Source organism: Microtus oregoni, unplaced genomic scaffold, assembly GCF_018167655.1.
Source record: "Microtus oregoni isolate MIOR12 unplaced genomic scaffold, Mior012 000008F_ref0000371, whole genome shotgun sequence".
Lineage (NCBI taxonomy): Eukaryota > Metazoa > Chordata > Mammalia > Rodentia > Cricetidae > Microtus > Microtus oregoni.
The window spans coordinates 26,059,832-26,077,559 of NW_024543067.1; the positions used below are offsets into that span (position 1 = coordinate 26,059,832).

The 17,728-nt window shown below is 40.9% G+C and overlaps 1 protein-coding gene across 2 annotated transcripts in view; it reads right to left on the minus strand.

The window, feature by feature from the left end:
- Window positions 1–7,421: 7,421 nt before the first annotated feature.
- Window positions 7,422–17,728, minus strand: part of Cep126 (centrosomal protein 126) — a 62,645-nt gene continuing 52,338 nt past the window's right edge. For both annotated transcript variants that reach the window (XM_041656732.1, XM_041656733.1), the window contains 2 exons: window positions 15,236–15,300; window positions 7,422–7,877 (listed from right to left, as the gene is read on the minus strand). In XM_041656732.1, the coding sequence (XP_041512666.1) occupies window positions 7,815–7,877; window positions 15,236–15,300 (128 nt within the window). In that variant the 3' untranslated portion in view covers window positions 7,422–7,814. The remainder of the gene's footprint in view (window positions 7,878–15,235; window positions 15,301–17,728) is intronic.

A 17,728-nucleotide genomic window follows, 5' to 3' on the forward strand; every position in this document is an offset into this window, starting at 1 on the left:
TACAGACACAGCACACACAGTCATTTCGCACGAGATTTGGGAGTTAGAACTCATCTTCACACTCGCAGAACAAATGTCCTTACCCGCTGAGCCACTTCCTCAACCCTGTCCCCCAATCCCACCTGCCCCCACCCCATCAGATTTTGAGACAGGGTCCCATGTAGCCTGAGCTGGCCTCTCAATGCTCCTGCCTCAACCTCCAGTGAGGCCTACTACTACAACTACATGATTTTTATTTTCATGCAAATTGTTACAATACTATAAAGTAAGAATGTCAAGAGAGAATGCAAACTACTCTCACATATTTTTCTTAGCATGGTAAAATAAGCTTTGTTAAGGGAAAATGGATTGAACAAGTGAGTTACTCATTTTGGATTGAGAAATTAAAAGTTGCAGAATACTTAAGATGCTAGTAGACATTTAATGAATATTTAAGAAAAAAAAATGAAAACGTTTCATGTGATAGTTTTGGTCCCTATGCTGTAAGAGGAAGTCACAAGAGGTTGAAGAGAAGGCTCAGGGTTAAGAACATGTCCTGATCCTATAGTCCCCAGCACATGTGGCTCACAACCACCTGTCACAGTACCAGAGAATCTGACACTCTTCTACCTCTGGGGACACCTGCACTCACAGACACACAGCCATTCACATAATCAAAAAAGAAAATCAAGTTTATAAAAGGCAAACTTCCAAGATGATTTAAAATCACTGACTGATTGTGCCAGGAGAGCTCTGTAAAGGACCGACTTGGGAGCTCTTTCCAGACATTTAACTTCTTGCTTCATTTGATTTACAAAGTGAATTCAAAAACAATTTTAGAAGTAGCATCTTCAGGGGCTGGAGAGATGGCCCAGAGGTTAAGAGCACTGACTGTTCTTCCAGAGGTCCTGAGTTCATTTCCCAGCAACCACATGGTGGCTCACAGCCATCTGTAATGAGATCTGGCGCCCTCTTCTGGCCAGCAGGCATACATGGAGACAGAATGTTGCGTACATAATAAATAAATAAATCTTAAAAAAAAAAAAGAAGTAGCATCTTCAGGGGGTCTGGAGAGAAGACTCAGAGGTTTAGAGCACTGGCTGCCCTTCCAAAGGTCCTGAGTTCAATTCCCAGTAACCACATGGTGGCTCACAGCCATCTGTAATGAGATCTGGCGCCCTCTTCTGGCGTGCAGGTGTACATGTAGGCAGAATACTGCAGAATACATAAATCTTTTTTTTAATGTAGCATCTTCAATAAAATCTGTAATTTCTCACTGATTACCCGTGGAAATGACTGGAAGGCAATGAGACAGTTCCACGGTTAAGGCAGACACACTCTCGCTCTCAGAAAGGAGACTTTGGGCTGGCGCTTTGGTGGGCCTAGGCCTGTCTCGGCTTCCTGGCTGGGCACACCTTCCCTCCACTTGGTGAGAACCTGTTTTGAAGTCTTGCTTCAGACAGTAAGCACGTTTGGAAAGCAATCTGAACAAGTAACAGATGTGTGCATTAGGGGAGATCAACTAGGCCAGGCAGTGGTGGTGGCGCACGCCTTTAATCCCAGCACTCGGGAGGCAGCGGCAAGGGGAATCTCTGTGAGTTCGAGGCCAGCCTGGGCTACAAGCGCCAGTTCCAGGGGAGATCAACTAGGTTTTCCTAGAATTACCACATTAGCCAGAGACTTCAACGGTTACTTTTTTAAAAAAGAAATTCCTCTTATGATCTGTTTTTTTGTCAAGTCAAGGAGAAATATCCTTACTTCACTGTTGGTTACAATAGACTTTTTGATAGCTTTAAATTTTAACCCATATCTTAAAAAAGCTATTGTTTATGGTGTTTGCATGGGTGTTTTGAGACCGTCTCACAGTCCAGTCTATGCTGGCCTCTAATGTACTGTGTAGCTCAGGATGTCCTTGGATACCCATCCCTCCCTCCTCAACATCCAAGTATTAGAATTCAGGCAAGTGCCACCATGCCTGCTTTAATATCCAGCCTTTAAAATTGTATATTTGTTTCAAAGAAAAATCAACCCATTTTTATTAGCAATTGGTATGTAAATTAGAATGGAGTTTAGGCTCCTGATTCTTCTGCCTCTGCCTCCTGAGTGCTGGGACTATAGGTATGAGCTGCCTTGCCCTGCTCTCTCCTTTATTTATAATTAGAAAATACTTGTTCTTGAATTATTTCATTTTTTTCCACTTCTTTCTTTTCTAGTTTTACTTTTTTCTTTGGCCCTACAGATCTCATTGCTGCTGCTTCTTCTTCTTTTTAATTACATCTTTTGTGGTTCTATTATTTTAACTAACGGATATATAGAAATGTAATTCAGCCGGGTGGTGGCGCACACCTTTAATCCCAGCACTCCAGAGGCAGAGGCAGGCGGATCTCTGAGTTCGAGGTCAGCCTGCTCTACAGAAGGAGTTTCAGGACAGTTACACAAAGAAACCCTGACTTGGAAAAACAGAAACAAAAACAAACGAAAAGAGGAACGAAAGAAATGTAACTCAAATACCACAGTGTCCATATGTTACATAATTCAATGGCTTTTAAAGTGTCCGCAGACTCGAAATGCTAACATTTACTGGAGAATGTTTGCATAAGCAACTGGAAAGAGCATATCTATTTGCACACATTTCCTGTTTCATACTCATAGCCCTGGGAATAGCCATCCATTTCCAGAAGAATGCCTTCATGCAATACACGGCCTTTCAGGTCGGCCTCCTTCCACTCACCACAATCATTTAACGACTTATCCACTTTGTATCATGTTATCTTTTATTTTTACATTCCAATGTGTGCACAAATCAGATTAAATTTTGTTTACGTTTATTTTGTGTACATATATGTGGGAATCAGATCACCCTTCTATCAAACACCCTGCTTTGTTTCAGCTCTATTAAAACAAACAAACAAACAAACAAACTTCCAATTGTTTCTAATTTCCAATTAAAGTTTTTCTTTCTGTTTGTTTTTTTGAAACAGGCTTTAATAGAGGCTTTACATTAAATAAGAAACAAGGTATCTCTTCATTCTTATGAATACAGAATGAGTCTGTATTTACATTTTGTTTTTTTGTTGGATCAAGTGTTTCCCCAGTTCCAGCATGTAGTTTTAATTGCTCCAGTGTCTGGAAGCTCTCCTCAGAACACTTTGATCGGGAAATTTATGAAGGGTGCAAAACTAGAAAGAAAACTGAGTAGATGAGCAAAAAGGGCTGTCTGGAGGAGGAGAGGTGGGGAGGGAAGGCAGGGGAAGTATGGGGGCAATGTATAAGCCATGTGAAAATGTCCTATATACCAGAGTGCAATGAATGCACACAAAGGAAAAAAAGAAAAAATCTTTGTGTTTTCAACTATAAAACCAAACTTAAATCCAACTGAACCAAATCTACCAGTGTTGTCTGACAGGAATGTTTATTTTTCTTTCACCCCTAGAGGGCAGTACACTACATTAGTACTCAGGCAACAGCTTAACACCAATTTACACGACTTTAAAACTTCATTTGCATGCTGGTTGGGCTCCCAAAGTCCAGTCTAAGAGAGGGAGGAGCAATAATGAGCAAAGGGGTCAAGACCTAATGGGATACCCACTGAAACAGCTTACCTGAGCTAGTGGGAGCTCACTGACTCTGCACTGACAGCAGGGTGTAGGGGTGTGGGGGGTTGGTAGGGAGAGAGGACACAGGATGAGACCCTGCATAGGACCAAACTAGGCCCTCTGAATGTGGGTGATAGTTCTGTGTCTTGGGCAGTTTTTTGTCCTCTGAATGTGGGTGATAGTTCTGTGTCTTGGGCAGTTTGTGGGGCCATTGGCAGTGGGACCAGGATTTATCCCTGCTTGTACTGGCTCTTTGGAGGGATTCCTTGCTCAGCCTAGATAGAATGGTGAGGACCTTGGTCTTGCCTCAAAGCAAATGTGCTACTTTGTCGATTCCCTTACCCTCTCTAAGGAAGTGTAGGAGGGGAGGTAATGGGAACTGGGTTTGCTATGTAAGAAGGTTGCTCTATTACTTGATAAGAGGACGGCTCTGCCACTACAAGGCAGAGCTGTTTTGTTTTGGTGTAGTTGTCTTTTTCTTCCACCGTGTGGGTCCTAGAGTTGCCAGGTTTGGTGGCAAGTGCTTTTATCTACTGAGCTATCTAGTTGACCCCTTTGAACCTATCATGAGTTAATTTTGTACTGAATCTTTATTCAGGTTTAGAATTCTCAGAGATCTGTTAATTTTTACTTGTTTCCAAAAGTGAGTTAGGACAAATATTCAGGAGGACTGTAACTCCTATAAAACTGTCGTTGAGCAGATTGTCCAGTCTCAGTGAACGTCCATAGTAGCACTGCAAGAGACTGGCGGCTGCGGTCCTAGCCCACGCCCTGGGTTCTGACCCTGTGCTGTGCGCGCCTGTTTTTATGCTCATAGTGAGCTTTTGATTACTAAAGCTTTGTTGAATATTTTAAAGTCATACTTTAGAACTTTTGCTAAAAATACTTTTTTGCTATTTTTTTTTAGAGGAGTTTGAAACAAATTTTTGGGTGTATTTTCTAGTTCTATGTAGAATGCCATTGGTATTCTGGATAGGGGTGCATTAAATATCTAAACTGCTTGTGTAGTCTGGTCAATAATATTTATTATTCTAACTCATGAACACAAGGCAAGATTCCTTTCAAGATTTTTGTTTTCCCTTTAATTTCTTCTTTCTTTCTTTCTTTTCCTTTTTTTTTTTTTTTTTTTTTGGTTTTTCTAGACAGGGTTTCTCTGTAGCTTTGGTGCCCGTCCCGGAACTAGCTCTTGTAGACCAGGCTAGCCTCGAACTCCCAGAGATCCGCCTGGCTCTGCCTCCCAAGTGCTGGGATTAAAGGCTTGTGCCACCACCGCCCAGCTCCCTTTAATTTCTTTGGTTAATGCCTTTTCATTGTCATTATAATCTTTCACCTCTTTGGTAAGTGTAGTCCTAGCTATTTTATTTATTTTTTGACGGCTATTATAAAGGGATGTTGCTTCATTTCTGTTTCAGATAAGTCACTAACACCACTAATTTTTTATGTTGATTCTGTATCTTATCTCACAGTTTTGTAGAGTGTACTATTAGTCCTTCAGTGTTTTGGTGTTGCTTGGGTTTCTACACAGAAGAAAACAGCACCGGAAGCTAGATGTGGCAGTGCTCCTCTGTAATAGCAGCCAATCTCTCACGACTCCTCCCTTAAGGTCATCTCATCCAGTCTTACGGTTATTTACATCAGGGTACACTGACAACTCCCCAGTTCTATGTCCATCTGTCCCTGCATTCCAGACACAAGTGTCTCAGGGAATAATTAGCCAAGTCACCATGGGGACAGCTGATAGAAAAATCAAAATGTAAGACGTGCGATGGTGGCACACACCTTTAATCCCAGCACTCGGGAGGCAGATGCAGGCGGATCTCTGTGAGTTCGAGACCAGCCTGGTCTACAGAGCTAGTTCCAGGACAGGCTCCAAAGCCACAGAGAAACCCTGTCTCGAAAAAACAAACAAACAAAAAACAAAAACAAAAACAAAAAAAACCCAAAAGATGTGTTTTTAAAAACAGATACTCTTGGCTCTCGTGTACTCTACCCCAGGATTTCCACCGTTCTCACAGCCAGCCTGGCCACAGTCACCAGTACAATCATACTGGACTTCTTCTTTCCACTCTATACTTCATCAAAATTTATCAGAAAATAAGAATTCAAAATATCTTCATTACTGTCTGCTTATTACCATTGCTGTTATTAAGGAGACCCTGATTCCTGGAAGAGCTTGTCCCGGGCCCTTCCTCAGCCCGTGCTGTTTTCTCTCTACTATAACATACAGAGGACTCCGAAAGGCTCAAACTCGGTCCGGCGTCTGGACTTTGTATTCATGTCCTCAGTGTGAGCGCCATCCCCCCAGCACCGCCAAAGCTGCCTTCCTGACTTCAGACCTCTGTTCAAACGCCAGTTTCTCCGAGCTCCTCCGTCCCTCCTATCTTCCGACTGCCATCCGGATTTCATGCAGTAATTGATAACCATCTCACAGCTTATTTTAAGTATTTGAAATTGCATTTCTCATATCAACTACAGCCTGTCTTATCTTCTTTTCTAGATTCAGTACAGAAGAGTGCTTGACTGTTTTCTCCTTTATTTCTGATTTAGGTCTATCATCATTTCAGTTGTTTAGACTACACAAATGACAATATGGATTTTCCAGGAATTCTTGACCTAGAAGAGACACATATGTCTACAAGTAACTTCAGTTTATTGTACAAATATATCATTTGTTTGGAGTAAGGAGTAGAGATTCATTATGAAAAAAAAACTGAACAAAGTTCAACCTCACAGGATTTAAAACAGTGAATGAACGATTCCTGGAATATTAGGAGGGTGTGGGGAGACCTTTCCAACACTGAATGAACAGGCATGGAGGTATGAAACAGGCTTTCCTGAGGGAAATAATAGTTTGATGTAACTGTCACAGGAGGACAGGCGCGTCAGATGACAGCAAAGCAGGACTCACAACACTAGACACCAGATCAACACGGCTAAGGCCTGAGGAAAGGAAGCTCCTCCAGCAATGAGAGATGGGGCTTTTTATACGGCGTGTGATTCTCACTGCAGAGATCCCACCAGAAGCAAAAAATCAGGCTGAAACTGAGCTGAAATAATCTCTATGAGGGTCTGAAGCAAAAAGTACTGGAGGGAAGTAAAACAGTGAGAGACGATCATAATTTCTTTGGTTGCTTTGTTCTTTGAGACAGGGTTTCTCTGTCTAACAGCCCTGGCTGTCCTGGAACTTGCTATGTAGGCCAGGCTGGCCTCGAACTCACAGAGATACATCTACCTCTGTCTCCCAAGTGCTGGATTAAAGGCGTGCACCACCACAACTGGTCTTATCATTATAAACCCTTTGGAAAGATCATGTAACTTTCGGCTTTCCTTCAGTATTTTAGAAAGCAAACCTCTAATACAAGTCTAGTTGTACAGTGGATCTTCCTAACAGTGAATAAAAAGTACTGATTAGAGAAAAGCTATCAAGCACACTTCAGTTCTCACATTCGCCATCTAACCCCTTTGGATTTTAAAACTATGTTGTTTACATGGATGTGTTTGTGCATTTGCTCATGTGTGTGAACACACCTATGGTAGCCACAAGAAGGTGTGAGATCCCTTGGAGCTCGAGTTGGTTACAGGTTGTAGTGAGTCACCAAAGTGGGTCCTGGAAACATACTCCAGGCCTCTGAAAGAACAGCAAGGACTCTTAACTACTAAGCCATTACTCTAGTCCTTATGCTGAATTTTTAAAATGTCAGAGGTTTTTTTTGGAGACAGATGACTCTTGAATAAAATGATAATATTAAATACTGAGCATGCAAGCTAGTAACTCACCCTATGGTAACATAAAAAGGCAGAGCTCCTGCAAAGTCTTAAACAAACAGCTTTATTATTCTGGGGGGATGCTATTTATTATAAGCTTCTTGGATACGTGTACAAAAAGGTATTAGAATTAAGAATTTCAGAAAACAAAGCTTCACTATTATACTTAAGACATAATTTGAATAATAAAATAGCCTCTTTCATTTTTATATAGAGAAAATTTATATCCATTAGCATGCTTATTGAAAACAATGAAGTATTTCATTCATTAAAAATGTATCAAGAAAATACATAATAAAGTATAATTTGTAGCATAAATATAAGCCAGTAAATTCATTTTCATTACCTACATTAAGATTTACTTTTATAAACATAAAAGTCTAGTATTTAAAATCATTAACAAATGCAGAAATACAGAATTTATTTACAGAATTCTCAAAAATAACTTCACTAAATAGTGACTGTCACAGTTGATCAGTATTTTCTCTGCACTCTGGATCCGACATCAGGAGATGGTCTGGCCCGCGGCTGGTTGTTCTGTAAGAGAGTTCAGAGTGTTCTCTTAGAGTCATGGTACATATTATCAACAATGCCGAGTCCTGCTCTATGTAGAGCACCGTATGGCCGTAATAATTCACAGTCTTTATATTACTAACGGTAATATGCTTCAAAGAAACTTCCCTAGAGCAGGGGTGCGGCTGTGGCTGTGCATGGGCAGGTGTCCTGTCTCTCCCTGCACTTTAGGCATCCTTTTCTCTACCCCAACTAACATTATTATTACTTTTTTGAGACAGGGTCTCTTCACTGGACTTGAAGATGACCGTTTGGCTAACTGGCTGGCCGTGGAGCCCTGAGATCTGCCTGCTTCCATGCCCAAGGGCTGGGTCACAGACTACATCCTGTTGGTCTGTGGGCTGGGGATCTGAACTCAGGCCCTCCCGCTGTGCAGCAAGGACTTGACTCACTGAGCGCCTCTCCAGGCCCTTAAGAGGCAGTGGTGGCGCAAGCCTTTAATCCCAGCACTCGGGAGGCAGAGGCAGGCAGATCTCTGTGAGTTCGAGGCCAGCCTGGTCTACAAGAGCCTGGTCCGGGACAGGCACCAAAGCTACAGAGAAACCCTGTCTCGAAAAACTAAAAAAAAAAAAAAAGCTTTCTAAATTCAGGTGTGCGGGCATACTCCTATCATCTCAGCACTTGGGAGGTGAGGGCAGGAGGATCAAGAGTTCAAGGCTAACTACACATTGCCCTGTCTCAGAAAACACAGCACAATGCAGAGGAGCTTTTTGTCATCTGTTGATCTGTTGTGTAAATGGCCAAATATAATCTTTCTTCTTTCTTTCTTTCTTTCTTTCTTTCTTTCTTTCTTTCTTTCCCCTCTCTCTCTCTCTCTCTTTTTCTTCCTTCCTCCCCCCCCCCTTTTTTTAAACAAAAGCACTTGGAAGCATGTAAGGCTTTAAGAATGTTTAACATTTATTTTAGATCAAAGATAAAGTTGCTTCTTAAAAAAAATTCATTAAATTTATTTTATTTTAAGCCAGGTAGTGGTGGTGCATGTCTTTAATCCCAGTACTTAGGAGAGGCAGAGATGGGTGTATTTCTGTGAGTTCAAAGTCAGCCTGGTCTACTAAGTGAATTCCAGGACAGCCAGGGCTATACACATAAATCCTGTCTTGAAAAACCAAAGGGGAAAACAATTTAAAAACTAATAAGACACTTAATATTGATGGACTCAATTCACCTATAAAAAGGCACAGGTTAAGAGAATGAATATGAAAACAGGATCCAACATTCTGCTGTTTACAAGAAACACACCTCAAACTTAAAGACAGACACTACCTCAGAATAAAGGGTTGGGAAAAGGCTTTTCAATCAAATGGTCCAAAGAAACAAAACAAGGGGGTGTGGCTATACTAATATCTAACAAAATTGACTTCAAACTAAAATCAATCAGAAGAGACGGAGAAGGACACTTTAGTCTCAAAACAGGAACAATTCATCAGGAGGAAGTCTCAATCCTGAATATCTATGCCCCTAATATAAAAGCACCCACATATGTAAAAGAAACATTACTAGAACTCAAAGCATACATCAAACCCCACACTCTAATAGTAGGAGATTTTAACACTCCACTTTCACCAATGGACAGGTCAACCAGACAGAAACTTAACAGAGAAATAAGAGATCTGACAGATATAATGAACCAAATGGACTTAACAGACAATCTATAGAACATTCCACCCAAACCTTCTTCTCAGCATCTCATGGAACCTTCTCAAAAATTGATCACATAATTGGTAACAAAACAAACATCCATATATACAAAGAAATTATAATAACCACCTGTGTACTATCAGATCACCATGGAATAAAGTTAGAATTCAACAACAATGCTACCCCCAGAAAGCCTACAAACTCATGGAAACTGAACAGTCAACTACCGAACCACCCCTGGGTCAAGGAAGAAATAAAGAAAGAAATTAAAGACTTCCTTAAATTCAACGGAAATGAAGGCACAACATATCCAAACCTATGGGACACCATGAAAGCAGTGCTAAGAGGAAAGTTCATAGCACTAAGTGCCCACATAAAGAAAACAGAGAAAGCACACATTGGAGACTTAACAGCACACCTGAAAGCTCTAGAAAAAAAAGAAGCAGACTCACCTAGGAGGAGTAGAAGACTGGAAATAATCAAACTGAGGGCTGAAATCAACAAAATAGAAACACAAAAAACAATCCAAAGAATCAATGAAACAAAGAGCTGGTTCTTTGAGAAAATCAACAAGATTGATAAACCCTTATCCAAACTAATCAAACGGCAGAGAGAAAATATGCAAATTAATAAGATCAGAAATGAAAACGGGGATATAACCACAGACACAGAGGAAATTCAGAGAATCATTAGATCTTATTACAAAAGCCTGTATGCCACAAAATTGGAAAATGTAAGAGATGGACATTTTTTTAGATAAGTACCATATACCAAATTTAAACCAAGACCAGGTGAACAATCTAAATAGACCTGTAAGTCGTGAAGAATTAGAAGCTGTTATCAAAAACCTCCCTACCAAAAAAAGCCCAGGACCAGATGGTTTCAATGCAGAATTCTACCAGAACTTCCAAGAAGAGCTAATGCCTATACTCCTTAATGTATTTCACAATATAGAAACAGAAGAGTCATTGCCAAATTCCTTTTATGAAGCTACAGTTACCCTGATACCAAAACCACACAAAGACTCAACCAAGAAAAAGAATTATAGGCCAGTCTCACTCATGAACATCGATGCAAAAATTCTCAATAAAATACTGGCAAACCGAATCCAAGAACACATTAAAAAAATTATCCATTATGATCAAGTAGGCTTCATCCCAGAGATGCAGGGTTGGTTCAACATATGCAAATCTATCAATGTAATCCACCATATAAATAAACTGAAAGAAAAAAAAACACATGATCATTTCATTAGATGCTGAAAAAGCATTTGACAAAATTCAACATCCCTTTATGATAAAGGTCTTGGAGAGATTAGGGATACAAGGGTCATACCTAAATATAATAAAAGCTATTTACAGCAAGCCGACAGCTAACATCAAATTAAATGGAGAGAAACTCAAAGCCATCCCACTAAAATCAGGAACACGACAAGGCTGTCCACTCTCTCCATACCTCTTCAATATAGTGCTTGAAGTTCTAGCAATAGCAATAAGACAACATAAGGGGATCAAGGGGATTCGTATTGGAAAGGAAGAAGTTAAGCTTTCGTGATTTGCAGATGATATGATAGTATACATAAGCGACTCCCAAAACTCTACCAAAGAACTCTTACAGTTGATAAACAGCTTTAGTAATGTGGCAGGATACAAGATCAACTCCAAAAAATCAGTGGCCTTCCTATACACTAAGGATAAGGAAACAGAGAGGGAAATTAGAGAAGCATCACCTTTCACGATAGCCACAAATAGGATAAAATATCTTGGGGTAACTCTAACCAAGGAAGTGAAAGATCTGTTTGACAAGAACTTTAAGTTTTTGAAGAAAGAAATTTAAGAGGATACCAGAAAGTGGAAGGATCTCCCTTGCTCTTGGATTGGGAGGATCAACATAGTAAAAATGGCAATTCTACCAAAAGCAATCTATAGATTCGATGCAATTCCCATCAAAATTCTTCACAGACCTTGAGAGAATAATAATCAACTTTATATGGAAAAACAAAAAACCCAGGATAGCCAAAACAATCTTATACAATAAAGGAACGTCTGGAGGCATCACCATCCCTGACTTCAAACTCTATTACAGAGCTACAGTACTGAAAACAGCTTGGTATTTGCATAAAAACAGAGAAGTCGACCAATGGAATTGAATAGAAGAGCCGGATATTAACCCACAAAACTATGAATACCTGATTTTCGACAAAGGAGCTAAAAGTATATAACGGAAGAAAGAAAGCATCTTCAACAAATGGTGCTGGCATAACTGGATGTCAACCTGTAGAAGAATGAAAATAGATCCATATCTATCACTATGCACAAAACTCAAGTCCAAATGGATCAAAGACTTCAATATCAATCTGAACACACTGAACCTGATAGAAGAGAAAGTAGGAACTACTCTACAACACATGGGCACAGGAGACTGCTTCCTATGTATAATCCCAGTAGCACAGACAATAAGCGCATTGTTGAATAAATGGGACCTCCTAAAATTGAGAAGCTTCTGTAAAGCAAAGGACATTGTCATTAAGATAAAAAGGCAACCTACTGACTGGGAGAAGATCTTCACCAACCCCGCAGCCGACAAAAGTCTGATTTCCAAAATATATAGACTGTAAAATGCTAATTAACCCAATTAAAAATGGGGCACTGAACTGAACAGAGAATTCTCAACAGAAGTAGTTCAAATGGCCAAAAGACACTTAAGGTCATGTTCAACCCCCTTATCAATCAGGGAAATGCAAATCAAAACAACTTTGAGATACCATCTTACACCTGTCAGCATGGCTAAAATCAAAAACACCAATGATAGCCTTTGCTGGAGAGGATGTGGAGGAAGGGGAACACTCATCCATTGCTGGTCAGAATGCAAACTTGTACAACCACTTTGGAAATCAGTGTGGCGGTTTCTTAGGAAATTCGGGATCAACCTACCCCAGGACCCAGCAATACCACTCCTGGGAATATACCCAAGAGATGCCCAATCATACTACAAAAGCATTTGTTCGACTATGTTCATACCAGCATTATTTGTAATAGCCAGAACCTGGAAACAACCTAGATGCCCCTCAATGGAAGAATGGATGAAGAAAGTGTGGAATATGTATGCATTAGAGTACTACTTAGCGGTAAAAAACAATATCTTGAATTTTGCATGCAAATGGATGGAAATAGAAAACACTATCCATGGGCTGGAGAGATGGCTCAGAGGTTAAGAGCACTGACTGCTCTTCCAAAGGTCCAGAGTTCAATTCCCAGCAACCACATGGTGGCTCACAACCATCTGAAATGAGGTCTGGTGCCCTCTTCTGGCCTGCAGGCATACACACAAACAGAATATTGTATACATAATAAGTAAATAAATAAATATTAAAAAAAAAAAGAAAACACTATCCTGAGTGAGGTAACTCAGACCCAAAAAGATGAATATGGCATGTACTCACTCATAAGTGGATTCTAGCCATAAATAAAGGACATTGAACCTATACTTCGTGATCCTAGAGAAGCTAAATAAGAAGGTGAACCCAAAGAAAAACATATAGTTATCCTCCTGGATATTGGAAGGAGACAAGATTGCCAGGCAAAAATTGAAAACTTGGGGGTGGGGGTGGGGGTAAGGGTAAAGGGAGATGGGGAGAGAAAAGTGAGAAGGGGAGGATGGGGAGAGCTTGGGGGTTGGGATGGAGGAAGGGTGGATATGGGAGCAGGGAAGTATATATCTTAATTAAGGGAGCCATTTTAGGGTTGGCAAGAGACTTGACTCTAGAGGGGTTCCCAGGTGTCCATGGAGATGTCCTCAGTTAGTTCCTTGGGTAGCTGAGGAATGGGAGCCTGAAATGACCCGATCCTACAGCCATACTGATGAATATCTTGCATAACACCATAGAACCTTCATCTGGCGATGGAAGGAGATAGAGACAGAGACCCACATTGGAGCACTGGACTGAGCTCCCAAGGTCCAAATGAGGAGCAGAAGGAGGGAGAACATGAGCAAGGATGTCAGGACTGCGAGGGGTGTGCCCACCCACTGAGACGGTGGGGCTGATCTAATGGGAGCTCACCAAGGACAGCTGAACTGGGACAGATGGAGCATGTTATCAAACTGTACTCTCTGAACGTGGTGGACAAGGAGGGCTGACTGAGAAGCCAAAGACAACTGCACGGGGTTTTGATCCTACTGCATGTACTGGCTTTGTGGGAGCCTAGTCTGTTTGGATGTTTACCTTCCTAGATGGATGGAGTGGGGAGGACCTTGGACTTCCCACAGGGCAGGGAACCCTGACTGCTCTTTGGACTGGAGAGGTGGAGGACGGGGAGGGAAATGGGAGAAGGGGAGGAGGTAGAAATTAAAAAAAAAAACTAAGTAAGATACTCTAAAATAAAAATTCTAAGATTTGTAGGGATTTTTTCCTTCGATAATGTGCACCTAAGCAACTGTAGGGCCTTGGCAGTCCCTGGAGACTGTGTTACACTGCACAGTTCACCCAGTGTCTCAGGAGCTACCTTCTTTTTTACAGCTACAGCATTAGCAGAGTACCTGCTACACAGGAAGAAGACCAGAACCAGAGTCTGCCTGGTCTACAGGGTGAGTTCTAGGACAGTCAGAGATAGAGTAACCCTGTCTCGAAAAACAACAACAAACATATAAACAAATCCACTAAGCCAGCATTTGAACCTATTAGATTCAAATGGTTACCCATCATTAGCGATTAGCACCTATCATGATAAAACTGTTTTTTATAACTCACTGGAATTATAAATAGTACAGGTGTAAGTGTCTGTGTCCCAGATTTGATCTTCTATGTATGTAATTAATTGACCTTTCTGCATAGATTCTGATATCCTTTAAGACAAAAATGTACTTAAAATTGGAATTAAACAATGTCTAGGGGCTCAAGAGATGGCTCAGTGGTTAAGAGCATTGCCTGTTCTTCCAAAGGTCCTGAGTTCAATTCCCGGCAACCACATGGTGGCTCACAACCATCTGTAATGAGGTCTGGTGCCCTCTTCTGGCCTGCAGACATACACACAGACAGAATATTGTATGCATAATAAATAAACAAATACTTAAAAAATAATGTCTAATAATGCATAAATCAAAGTAAATGTTTTAAAATTTTCAAGGAAGAGAAAATATCACTGGAAAATTTAACAAATTAGGTAATTACAAAAAATTTAGGGAAATCCCAAGCTAGAATGAACTAAGTGCTTGCCAACAAGGATGCTGCACCCTAGGGGTGCACAGTGGGGTGGAAAGGGCAGCGCAGCTTCCTGCTCTCTTCAGTGCCACGCCTGTCAGACCTGGGTCAGGGCACCATGGTGCAAATATTGCTTCACAGAAGAAACAGTATTGAGGGATGTGGAAGCTTCGATAGATTTATTCTTTCCTGTCAAGATTTTAGAACTCAGGGCACCCAGTCTTTATCCTCTCCCCTCAAAATCTCCAAAAGTTCTCACATTAAAAGAGATTTCTGTATTTTATTCTGTGTGAGTGACAGTTTGCCTGCACATGTGCACTGTGTATGACTGGTTCCCCCAGGCCAGAAGAGGACATGGGATCCCCAGGACCCAGGGTCACTGAAGACTGAGAATCACCAGTCTGGTCCTAGGCAAAAGCAAGTGCTGCAGCTGCACTCTAGCAAGGCATACATAAAAGAGCACAGGAGAAACTTAGCATATACTCACCAGAAGTGGGATTAACTGGAAAGGATTTTTGATGGATGGGTTTTTGAAAATGGCTTCTTGTACATCTGAAAAATCATACCACGACACAAAAAAATTAGTTATGTATATAAGAGACTCACTAAAGGATTAATAACAAAATTCTCATGTGTCAAAGTATTCAAAATTGAATAAGACATTTCCTACTGATCCCAGAAATAGTCCTTACATGTAAATAGGCCCCAAAAATGAAAGCAATTTGATTAGGAACAATTAAATAAAGCTGACTGCTAAGAGGGAATTCTGAGTATCTTGATTTTATGAAACAATCTTCATTCAAATGTCACATTTTCCTTTTGTTTTAAGTAAAAAAAGAATTTCTTGCTGCTTGTGGTGGCGCACGCCTTTAATGACAATAGTGAGAAGGCAGAGGCAGGTGGGTCTCTGAGTTTGAGGCCAGCTTCGTCTACAGAGCGAGTTCCAGGCAAGCCAGTCTTATGCAATGAGCTCCCCCCACTTCCTGTGCTGGGCTTGAACTCAGGACCCCACTCACACAAGAGAATTTCTCTTTTTCTCCTACCTTCTCCTCCTCCCCCTCCTTCTTCTTTAAATTTTATGTGCACTTCTGTTTTGCCTGCACATACGTCTGTGTGAGGGTTTCGGATTCCCTGGAACTGGGGTTACAGATAAGACAGTTGTGAGCTGCCATGTGTGTGCTGGGATTTGAACCTGGGTCCCCCAGAAGAACAGCTAGTGCTCTTAACTGCTGAGCCCTCTCTTCAGCCTTTGAGAATTTTTTATTTATTTTGAAATGGGCTTTTTGCTCATATGTTTGTAATACTGGTTAAATTGGCAAGCTTGGCAGCCATGATTCCTGCAATGTCTCACAGCTTCGCCATTTAAGCTCTATTCTGCTCTCTCTCACCGCTTTGTACTTTATTCTGGATAGGCACTTCTGACTTATATTCTAGTATGTTAATCCTCCAGATGTCTATAATCTGTTGTCTAAATAATCAGTTGAATTTTAAATTTATTCATATCTTCCATTCAAATTTTCCAAATAGCTAAGTCATTTTATATTGCATATTTCCTTACTAGGTTTTGAAAGATATGTCTAATTATTTAAAAATATATAAACATAGTTATTTCATAGTATTTTGTATCTGGCAATTTTATTATATAACATTTCTTGGGTTCTATTTATTTAGTATGTATTGTGATTTCTTTGATTTTTAATGGATTTTTTTCTTTATGGATTAGTTTTTTATGATCATTGACTATTCATTTCCCTTAGATCTCACTTGTTATCATTCTTTGAAGATTGGAATATAGACCACATCTCCAAAAGGGACATTAATATACTTTTTCTCAATGATTTTGGGGGTGTTAGCAATTTGAGATCATTTTCAATTATGTTATTTGCTTCAGGCTTCATAGACCAGTAAGTGTATGAACACGGGGTGGACTCCAGGCTTCACAGACCAGCAGGTGTATGAACACGGCTGGACTCCAGGCTTCATAGACCAGCAGATGTATGAACACAGACTGGACTCCAGGCTTCATAGACCAGCAAGTGTATGAACACGGGGTGGACTCCAGGCTTCATAGACCAGCAAGTGTATGAACACGGGGTGGACTCCAGGCTTCATAGACCAGCAGGTGTATGAACACAGACTGGACTCCAGGCTTCATAGACCAGCAGGTGTATGAACACGGGGTGGACTCCAGGCTTCACAGACCAGCAGGTGTATGAACACAGACTGGACTCCAGGCTTCATAGACCAGCAGGTGTATGAACACGGGGTGGACTCCAGGCTTCACAGACCAGCAGGTGTATGAACACGGCTGGGATTACTATGAGGTACCTACTAGGCTACATTTCTAAAGCACCAGAGATGTTTTCCTTCCTTCCCTCAGCTGCTCCACAGTGACGTTGAAGAGATGGAAACATTTTGTGGCGGAAGGCATAGCCCCCTCGATGGTCCGACTTCATGGTGAAGTACCTTTTGTGACACTACTGTGTATTGTTCCACTAATCAAATATCTTCAGCTTGAAGGTTAGCTGTGTTCTACCCTTATTTTCCTAGTTAAAAATTATTTTCACTTTTTTCCCTTAAAGACAGGATCTTATCAAGTCCCCAAGGATGGCCTGGGGCTTGCCAGCTTGCACTGCTGCTCCTGCGGGAGCCACTCACGTGCTGTTATTACAGGCTTTGCTCCATGCCTGCACACACTTAGCTTTAAGAATCTTGTGTATGTGTATCCAAAGTTGAGAATTAAAAACACTTGATTGGGACTGGAGAAATGGCTCAGAGGTTAAGAGCATTGCCTGCTCTTCCAAAGGTCCTGAGTTCAATTCCCAGGCTCACAACCATCTGTAATGAGGTCTGGTGCCCTCTTCTGGCCTGCAGACATATACACAGACAGAATATTGTGTACATAATAAATAAACAAATAAATATAAAGAAACACTTGATAAAGTTATTTTCATGATGGTCAGTATAGACACCTAGTCTG